Below are 11079 nucleotides of genomic sequence, written 5' to 3' on the forward strand. Positions count from 1 at the left end.
TACTGGTGTGCCAACTCAGAACTCCACAGACCCCCCCCCAAAAAAAGCAGGGGATCCAGGGCTCATCCTGTCTCTGTGGGAAGCCAACAGTAGTGCTTAGAGTGTGATCAACATGTGAACTGACTCTCGCGGGCTGGGATCAACCAGGATTCTCCCTGTAGAGCAGAGCAGGTTCCTGGAGCCCTAAGCCAGGTGCTAATACAGGAGAAGCTGAATCACAGATGACAGGGGCTGCTGCACACAGTGGTGGCTCAGAGAAGAAGATAGTTACTAATTTACAAGGCAACTTTATTATTCTAATGACAGGTGTGGTTGGATGTTGTCTTTACTAAGTTCTTCAAATGATTTGGAGAATATTTTTTTTATTTTCTTCCTCAAATATTTAGTAGAATTCACACGTGAGGGCATGCACAGAGAGGTTTTCTTTTAAAGTTATTTTAAGTGTGTGTATACTCTGTGTATGTATTCTATGTGTGTGAGTACTCTGTGTGTGCAAAGTCTCTCTCTCTCTCTCTCTCTCTCTCTCTCTCTCTCTCTCTGTGTGTGTGTGTGTGTGTGTGTGCCTGTTGGGAGTGTGGTGAACATGGAGGCCTTCTTTCCTTCCCTTTTAAAGATTTATTTCTTATGTATAGTGTTCTGCTTGTATATATACTTGCAAGCCAGAAGAGGGCACCAGATCCTATAGATGGTTGTGAGGCATCATGTGGTTTCTGGGAATTGAACTCAAGACCTCTGGAAGATCAGCCAGTGCTCTTAAACTCTGAGCCATCTCTAATCCCCCAAGAAATATATTTCTTAATTTTCAAAGGATTTGATGATTTTGTAGATGTCATATATATGTATGTATGTATGTATGTGTGTGTGTGTGTGTGTGTGTGAGTGACAATTACAAACAAAAACTATGTTATTTAATTTTTTTGTAGGAAAAATTCTTTCTCAATTGAGTTACTAATATGTCATTGAATTAATATTTGGCTAACTTATATTTCATAATGTTACTAATATATTTGGGCTCAAATATATAATTTTACCTTTGTCTTGTTCATTTAGAAAATTAGGGCAGTTATCTCTTCCATTAGCTTGGAAATTCTGCTGTCTTTATAATGAAATAGGTTCCACTGTATTTCTCTATATTACAATAATAATTCAGTTATGTTTTCTGTCTTTCAGACAGTACAAGAATAATATTTTAATTTCATTCTTATTTTATGTACTATTTTTGATAATTAGTGTTTGAATTAGGCAAATAACAATTGTTTTGAATAAGTTTACTCATGTATTTATCCTTTTAATTAATTCTAATTTTCTGTTAGGATGTAGTAATTCCTTTAGATAGTAATTGGCTGAATTTCTGGCTCATAACATTTTTAATTTTATCCTTGTAAGTGAGGATTACACTCCCTTCTACAGCCTTAGAGTTCGAGGTTGTTAGTTATTTTCCTTTCATTATTTTTCCTTATATGTGTATTCATACGTGTAGAGTTGTGCACACGTATCTGGAGCCTGGAGGTCAGCCTCAGGTGTTGCTCCTCAGGGGCCACCCACCTTGTTTTTGAGACTGGGTTGGTCACTTGCCTATAACTTAACTGATTTGTCTAAGTGGTTGGCCAGTGGGCCTTAGGGATCTGTCTGTCTTCACCTCTCCTGCACTGGGATTCCAAATGCACACCAGTGTGAGTGACTTTTTTAATGTGGGCTCTTGGGATTGAACTTGTGCCTTCATGCTTACAAGGCAAGCATTTTCCCTATGGAGTCATCATCCAGCCCTTACATTTTGTTTTGCTTTTTTTTTCATAGTAACTGTGTATGGATTCCAGATTGTCTTTTCTGCTTACTTTTGTTTGTATTAGAGCTTTCTGGATCAGTAATATCTGGCGATCTCATGGAAGAGTGGATAATGCTGAATGGCAAATCTAGACCAAGAGTCCCACCTTCAGTCCATATAGCAAACTACAATACTTTCATAAATAGCATCCCTTCTTTGAAAGATGACTCTTTCTGTCATTTGACACTATTTGGTAGGGACTTCATCTTTAAGTGAGTTCTGTCCCCCAAGCTCCATGTAATACCACTCACTTCCAGAATTTGTCTTCTAAATTTTCCCTTGCTTTACAGAAAAAGGCAAAGTTACCATTCAAGACTTTCTGATCAAGTTTGCGGACACCTTGACAACTCTAAAATCTGAACGTGAGTTTTACTTAGAATGTATTTAACGCTCATGTGTGGAAAGACAAGTTGTGGCTTACATTTAAAACAATCTAGATTTAGATAAAGCACAAGTAAGATATAATATGAAGACAGAACAGCACAAGGTAGATTGAACTTTTCTTTGAATGATGACACAAACATTACTAAGTGTAACCTAGATCTAGAATTGTGGGCAGTTTTACTGAATGCTAGAAAATTGTCCAATGTTGCTTTGTTCTCTGAGACGATTCAGCAGTCACATTTGACTTGTGAAATGATTAGAAAGTTGGAAAATAGTTTTTAAAAGGTTTGGCAAACTTTTATGTTTTTCTTATATTATCAAGTACTGTATACTATGTTTTTCACAAATTTATGAATAACATGTTTTAACTTGGCTGGCAGTGTGGTTCTGTGTAACTGCTTCCATAAACATGTGAACAAGCCACCCATAAGAGCAATGATGTATTGTTTAATGATCTACTTCCTACTCTAGCCTTCAGTGTGCAGGAGCCACTGATATTTTGCTCTGTGATAAACTTCCAGAACTTACCACATCTAACTATAACTTCATACTCTTTGACTATTGTCATATTTTCCCTCCCAATAGACATCACACTCTGCTTCTGTGACAGTGGTTTGGATTCTGTACAAGTGATATTATCCAGAAATTGCCATTCTGGGCCTGATGTTTCACAAAATAAAATGTCCCCTAGGTTCACCCATGATTTTGCAAATGACAGGATTCCCAAATTTTTGAGGCTGAAAAATATTCCGTAGTTATTTTGCTTTTGAAACTGGCTCTTGCCATATGGTTCAGACTTACACTGTGTATCTCAGTCTGTTCTTAAACTCAGTAGTCTTCTTGGTTCAATAGGTATGGTGGTACACACCTGTAATCCCAGTATCACCATATCTGAATTTTCCATTATGTTTAATCACATTTTTATTCATCTGTTTCCTAAGAAATGTACAATATCTGAATAACAAAAATTCTAAAACCTTCCTGAAAAATACAAGATTATATTGTACTTGGAAAAAAGTAGATAATATGTCTTTTCTGGAGAGGACTATCTTTATTATTATTATTATTATTATTATTATTTTCTTATTTTACACATTGATCCTAGTTCCCTCTCCCTTCCTTCCATGCCCCCCCGACTACCCTCCCATCCCATCCCCCCCCTCCCCGTACTCCACAGGGAGGGTGATGCCTCTGGAGAGGACTATCTTAAGGTTAATAACATGTCAGTTATTTTCCCTGAAAAATGTATTTAATACAGTCTCCATAAAGGCATCAACAGCTTTCTTGTAGGACCAGACCAGCTTGATGTAGATGTAAAGTAACACATGAAAACCCCGAAAGGGGAGAGCTGCTAAAAGCCTAACCCAGCAAGCGCTAGTGTCTTTATGTTTTATATCACAAAATCTTTATAATAAAATCATTTGATACCATGGCGTGAAAAGATAAAAAAAAGGTCAAAATGATAGAGAAAATCCAGAAATAGACCTCATTACATTTAACGTTTGTTAAACAGTTATACAGTACTGGTGTCGTTTCAGGTTGCTATACGAAATAAAATTGGCTCTCTTCTAATGAGGTTGGTGTAAAAACTGTGTAGGCAAAGGGGAAAATATATATAGAAAAATATATATTTTCACAGGTAAGAATAAACCACAAACCTTTCAGTATTTAAGCACAAACATGAATCTCAGACACCTCTGTGGTTTGTGTATATGAGAAGTCTTTCTGGTTTTGTTTCAAAATACAGATGTATTATAATGCTTATCGTTCTTTTGCTTCTTTTCTATAAGAATATGGGTTTTAATTTTAAGAAATTATTGTTTTGCTATTCTGCATGTATAATATCTGTGTACTATGTACTTGCCTGGTGCCTGTGGAGGCCAAAAGAAGGTGTCAGGTCCCCTGGGACTGCAGTTACAGACACTTGTGAGCCACAATGTGAGTGCTGAGACTTGAACCCAGGTCCTCTGGAAGAGCTCTTAATGACCTCGCCTTCTTTCCAGGCCTAAGAATACAATATTTATATTTACCTCATAGTCTATAAGCTTACTAAGTTATGGTTTTAGGAGATGTTTCAAATGGCATGGTTGTGTACCATAGATGGTAAATTTTCCTTGTTTAGCAAATGGTTGCCTTTTATCTCTTCCTTGGGTGCTGGCCACAGTCTCTGGCACAGCACTGGGTAAAGTACAGTCTTTTCCATGTTTGTGATCTTAGAGGAAACTAGCCAGTGTTTCAGGGTTAGGTTTATCATTCACGGTAGTGTTCATTTTTTTCCAGGTTGAATAAATTCTCTTCTAATTCTGTGGTTCTCTAACTGAAAGTCATTGTCTCTTCCCAGGAGAGAAAGAGAAATTTTATAACACTGACATTGACAGAAACGATCTTAATGCCATTTCTGACATTAAGCAAAATTTAAGTGCTATAGGAATCCACTTAACAGATGGTGAAATACAGAAGGTGCTGGAGAATACTATTCCTTCCAGTGAGTAGTTATTTCATTTTAAAATAGATTTTTGAGACTTTTGCTATAAACCAACCAAGGTGTCATATTTCTGAAGTGTCATTCATCCTAAGTGTCCTAAGGAGCTACAATGAGCCTGTTTCTTTTTCCTTCTCTTCCTCCTCTTCTCTTTCAGAAAAAAGAATATTTTTCTTTTTAAATTAATGTATTAAAGGACATGTTGTATTTATTTACTTCACGAGGGGATAGAGTTTTCACTCATACTTCCATGTAGCAGTTTAGAATTGAGGGCAGTCAGGGCAGTTAACTCAAGCAGTGCACAAACCTGGAGGCAGGAGTGGATGCAGAGCCCAGGCCTGCTCAGCCTGCTCTAAAACTTTTTGTTTGTTATTTTTGAGACTGTAATTCTTTTGTTGTTTTTGTTTTGCTTGTCCTGGAATTCACTTTTGAGCTCACCTGTCTCTGCCTCCCAAGTGCTGGAACTAAAGGCATGTGTTACCACCAGTGGTGAGACTATATTTTAATCTCAACATTCTCTCTTGCCTTTACTTCCCCTAAACACTCCAGATACCTCTCTCTGCTTCCCTTCAAGTGCATGTCCTCTTTTTTCATAAATTGTCAGTTTGCATATATGCATTTGTATATACATATATTCATAAATATAACTTACTGAGCCCATAAAAACAGGATAAAAATATCCTGACAGCTTTTATTCTGGATCTGCTTATCATATTTTCCAAGATAATTGTTGGATTTTCTCTTTATTTTTGTGTTTTACAATGCTGGCTTCATAACATCAAATAGTCTTTTTTTTTTTAAAGAAAGAAAGAAAAAGAAAATATCTAAACTGTTGTTTCTTTTTCTCTTAAAGGTGATGTGGTACAGCTTAAGGATATCATCAGAGAGCTGGCCAACACTGATATATTTAATGAGTGTCAGAGTAAGTATAAAATTTGAAAAAATGCCAGAGATTGATGTTACCTTCCTCAGTAGCTCTTTACCTCAAATATTGAGGCTGGGCTTCCCATATGAGCCAGAGTTCACTGATTGGGTCTAGTCTACTGAGTCACTTTGCTCTGGGGATTCTTTGTCTTTTTCTGGGATTACTGGTGGATTACCATAATTGCTAGGCATTTATGAGGGTGCTGGGTATCCAAATTCTGGCCTTCACTCTTGTGCAGCAAGCACTTTACCCATATCCCCATCTTGTATGTGAAATTTTTAGCAGAACCCATCTCAGCTTCTTGCCTGCACCTGTCAAGTGCTGGTATGCACCATGCTTATGGAGTGCTGGAGACTGAATGCATGGCAGGCAAGCATCGAAACTGAGTTACATCTGTGGGCCCTAGCACCATTAGGGGCCATTTTGGTGGTTGTTGCTTAGCTTTTTGAGTGAAAGCTTAAGATATGTCTTAATTTATGTTGTTTTCTAATTATGCATCAAAACCTCTAAATTTTATGGCACTCCACATTTAACAAATTAAAAAATAGAACAGATATTCTAGAAAATGAATACTTTTTGTTCAATTCAGGTTGTTATGGCTCTGGAAAGATAGTTCAAGAATTAGGACCTGAATTTTATTGGCAGTGCTCATAAAATAAAGCCTGGCACGTAGTATACAGAAATAATGATAATGCATGCTTGTAATCCCAGCAGTGAGAGGAAGTGGAGATGGGAGGGTCCCTGGCCAGATAAGTGGCCAACCAAAGTCTCATTGAAACCAAAACTTAGCTAACCAAAGTAGTTAGCTAAGTGCCTGTGCACACGGGCACACACAATCAGGTCGTTACATGCTTTTATATTTTGCCATCAAAACAGGAATAGAGGACACATGCAATATTGTCAATAAAATCACTGATGGAAAAGTTGAAGTTAGTGACCTTTTATCAATGGTAAAGAACTTCGAGAACTTTTTACAGGAAGGGCAGCCTGAGGTGTTTCCGACTTCTGAAATGGCTGGTGAGTACTTTAGTTTCTTCTCAGGTCTTGCTTAGAGGGTGCGTAGCCACACAGGCTCTTTTTAAAAGAATGATGATACTATGTTAGGGAGCTCTTTATGGAACTGATGTCCACATATTAGTAAAAGTGGCGAATGTCATTTATTGGAATGCAATAATTAAAATAAAAATATGGGATTTCTATTTCTTCAGCCCTGGATTTTGTGGGTGACACATAGGCTTTTGGGTTCTTTTGATACAGAATATAACATTAGTCTCTTCACTATTGTCATAGTCATAGAATGCTTAGGCTGGAGGTGCTACTAAAGGATAAGACGTGTGTGACTTCTGGAGTCACCAGAAGGCACCCGCTGCCATGGTTCTATTTTTTTTTTTTTTTTTTTTTTTTTTTGCAAGGAGAAATGGTGTTCACAGCTTGCAGTTTGCATCAAGGCTGGCAGCAGCAGCACTCATTTGCTGCTTGGTCTAGCTGACTGCTTGGAGAGGAATGCAGTCAGAAACGTTTGTCTCTCAGTCCTGCAATTCCTTCATTCTTTATAATAACTAAATAAATATGCCTTTTAATATTCACTTAACTGAGAAGCTTTGACCTGAAATTTGTATCCTTGAGTTACATTACATTTATTCAGTGTGGGACCTTTGGCGTATCTGCCCTGCTGTTTTATTTTGCTGTTTTGAGACATAGATTCTAGACTGGCCTCAAATTTATTGTGTTCCATGATGATCTTGAACCTGTGATCCTCCTGCCCATATCTACTGATTGGTTCGATTACAAGTGTACACCATCATGTCTGGTTCACACAGTCCTAGGAATCAAACCAGGGCTTTGTGTAGCTAAGCAAACACTTCACCATTTAAGCTTTATCCCTAGCACATAGAATATCTTTTTCATATATACATAAATGTATTTTTCACACATATATGTATATACTTTTCTTGCTTATATATTCTAATGCTTAATTTAACTATAAAGTACTTGAATTTCAATTGCTATTAAACACTCTTAGAGGATAAAGAATTTACAGAGTGTGACAATTCGCTGAGATCATCTTTATCCTATCATATGATACATTTTGGATAAAAACTATGACCATAAAATTTAGTTAATTCAGTAATTTATCTGAGAGTAATGTTTATAAAAACAATAAAGAGATTTGGGAGTGAAGATCTCCATGAAAATGTAATGAGAAGATGAGAACAACCTGGGTGTTCACTAATCAGGCAAATTATCCCCTCAAAACACAACTCTGCAGCCATTGAATACAAAGCTGCAATAACATAAAAAACAAAATAAAACAAAAAACGAAAGGTAAAATATACAGAAAATATCTTGGCTATAGCTCATGAATAGACTTATTTTTAAGACACAAATGGCAGAAAACTTGGGAGAATGGAAGTGAAAACTTGAGGAAGTGATGGGTAGACCCTGTCACTAGGAGTAAACTTGTGTGTTCTGATGTCTCGACAGCAGAGTGTGTCTGTGGCTGTAAGCAATCTGAGCTGATCTTCCACTGGCCTTTAGGAGCTCCTTTTTTCTGTCTGTTTGGGGGTTGATGTTGGTCCCTCTTATTATTTACTTACATTTCTATCTCAAGGCTTTTACATTGATATTCCATGGGCTGACCCTCCCCACCACATGCCATGAATTGATTCTTTGTGGTTGCTGAAGTCTGTACCTTGCATTGTCTGGTGTCTACATAGTCTCATACTATGTTTTTCTCATGTATTTACTTTTTGTTGTTCATTCTTTTCTACTGTTTTGTATACAATGAAATAAACAAAAGATAAAATTGATGTCAATGTGCAAGAGAAGCATAAACATTTTAAAAAATGAATAAATTTATAAAAATAAAATTTTAGAAACTAAAAATATTAAAATTAATCATCTGCTAATATTAGTATGGTAAACAAAAATAGTATGAACTGTAAAATGGTGTGTATGTATTTATCCTCTATAACCTGTGTATGAGTTTTAAAAGTGGGGGGTTACATGAGTTATATAATAAATGTGGTAGATCTTGAACATTGTTAAAAAGAAGAAAGATGGAATACTTCGAAAGAAGTAAGTGGTAAGAGTGTTGTGTGATAAAACTTGAATCTTACTGGGTAGTGGTGGCACAGGCCTTTAATCCAACACTCAGGAGGCAGAGACAGGAGAATCTCTGAGTTGAGGCCAGTCTGGTTTACAGAGCGAATTCTAGGACATCCAGGACTACATGAACCTTGAATACTCTGTGTGTTGTGCTTGTATGTTGTGTGAGTGTGGAAGATGTGTGCCCATGGATATATATTTGCATTCTCTCAATCTAACCAATGTGTTGTGATTACAAACATATGGAAGTTGAGTGGAATGATATTAACACAATTATTGCCACAATACATTTTAAAAGATCTTATTTTATTTTCTGTGTATGAATATTTGCCTGCATGCATGTAGATGTATCGTGTGCCTGCCTGATACCCTCAGAGGTCAGAAGAGGATCAGCTCCCCTGGAGTGGGAGCTATAGATAGTCATGAGCTGTCCTGTAGGTACTGGGAAGTGAACTCTAGTCCTCCTCAAGAGCAGCCAGTGTTCTTAGCTGCTGAGCGATTTCTCCAGCTCCTGCTGTCATGTTTTAAATTGACTCATTTTAAACTCCATTTTTTTAAACTTTGCAGAAAAAGAAGTGATCTTAGAAGACACAGTTTCTTCTTTCATTGACTCAGCTAGTCTAGCCACACCATTCAGCAGTAAGTATAATAGAGGAATAAAAGTAAAATTTTAAGATCATCTTATGGTATTTTAAACTTTTCTAAAATACAGTTTTTTAATCTTTATTTTTAGTGTTTTCCCAAAGTTTCCTCTGTCTTATTTTAAATATTATCTCTAGACTTCTCATTCCTTAGCATATTTAATTTGTGGTTTTGGGTATGGTTAATTATTTAGAACTTCATACCTAAAATGATTCTATAAGGCAATTACTCGTCTCAGTATATGTATGCTATATTGTAGAAATATCCCCTGCTGTTCCAATGGCACATTTCCGCCCATCTCTATGAATATCTATGTGGCTATTGTCTCATGTATGAAAAAGGCTGTGAAAGAGTACTGGAAAGTCCAGTGCAGGGAAGCTAGCAGACAATGCTTGCGAAGGGGGAAGGGCTCCTGAAGTCTAAGGCAAGCTCTCACTTTTTAGTCTACATCAGGTTTTTCTTTCATAGTTTCCCTTTCCTCAGTCCCTTGGCTTCTGTTTTTGCTTCTGGACCTCCTTCTCTGAGCTACTGCCTGGCCGTTGGCAAGCTCGAATGCTGGTGTTATGTGGGGGGTAGAGCAGCAACACCCCTGAGAGCGAACAGTTAACGGCCAAAATGAGCTTCCTCAGAAATTGTGCAGAAAATGAGCTTTAACCTAATAATACTCTGATTTTGTTTATTGTTTAATTGATTTCTAAAGACAAGACCCACGGTTGTGTTTTAAGAGCTTTTTGACTCAGAATTCCTTTAAAGATATACCGGTTTCCTTTTTGTAGGCTGTGACTACCAAGAATTAAAAAGGACTTGATGTCAGTGTTAACATCTGTTCTCATTTCCTCCTGTATTTGCAGGTTTATTGAAAGATATTACATCTTTTGATAGTATCATAAATAAAAAGATGCCTGCAAATGAACTGATCTCCCATCTCAACAGTTCTGGAATTCCAATAAGCTCCAATACAATGCAGGAGATCCTAAGAAAGGCCTCCATTGATGGTGAATTCTTCTTTTCTCATTTCTTCTTTGAAACTATTTAGTGTCTTTTTAACATAGAGATATAGTTTACATGCTCTATAACCTACCCCAAGATGATGAAGAAGGGTACATGTGTAATGAGCCTTTCTCTGTCCTGCCAGCCAGCTCCCAAATAATGACATGGAGACTTATTACTAATTATGAAGTCCCAGCCTTAGCTTAGGCTTGTCCCACCAGCTCTTATAACTTAAATGAACTCATTTATATTAATCTATGTTCTATCATGTGGTATTACCTCTGTCCCCTCGAGCACCTCCTGTTTCCCTTCTGTATCCCCAGGTTTCTTTTTTTTCTTCTTAGAATCCTCTCTGTCTCCAGAAGTCCTGCCTAATCTCTTTCTTCCTAGCTATTGGCCATTCAGCTCTTTATCACACCAACCACAGCACAAATACCTCACATTTTCCCGTTTTTGTAGAGAAAGGAAAGCATTTAACTCTAACGTAGTAGGACTATATGCAATAAAGAACAATTACCAGGGTTACTGCTGGACAAGGTCCTGCAGAGCTGAGGAGCCAAGATGTGTGACTTCACCTTATAAACTTTACGTTTTTATGCAAGCTTCTTTTGAATTTGCTAACAAGGAAAACTAAAATTATAATTATCTAGTCTTCAACCCCATTAAAGACATGAGAAGGATATAATAGTACCTGAGAAAACAGGAAGTATATGGCAAACAACT

The 11079-nt window shown here is 37.0% G+C and overlaps 1 protein-coding gene across 1 annotated transcript in view; it reads left to right on the forward strand.

Moving 5' to 3' along the window:
• The window catches only part of Efcab13 (EF-hand calcium binding domain 13), a 68006-nt gene extending 57604 nt beyond the window's left edge, over nt 1-10402 (forward strand). The window contains exons 22-26 of the mRNA XM_051182924.1: nt 2116-2205; nt 5545-5613; nt 6493-6633; nt 9292-9363; nt 10218-10402. Coding sequence (XP_051038881.1) covers nt 2116-2205; nt 5545-5613; nt 6493-6633; nt 9292-9363; nt 10218-10402 — 557 coding nt within the window. The remainder of the gene's footprint in view (nt 1-2115; nt 2206-5544; nt 5614-6492; nt 6634-9291; nt 9364-10217) is intronic.
• Nucleotides 10403-11079: the final 677 nt, after the last annotated feature.

Source organism: Phodopus roborovskii, unplaced genomic scaffold (assembly GCF_943737965.1).
Source record: "Phodopus roborovskii unplaced genomic scaffold, PHOROB, whole genome shotgun sequence".
NCBI lineage: Eukaryota > Metazoa > Chordata > Mammalia > Rodentia > Cricetidae > Phodopus > Phodopus roborovskii.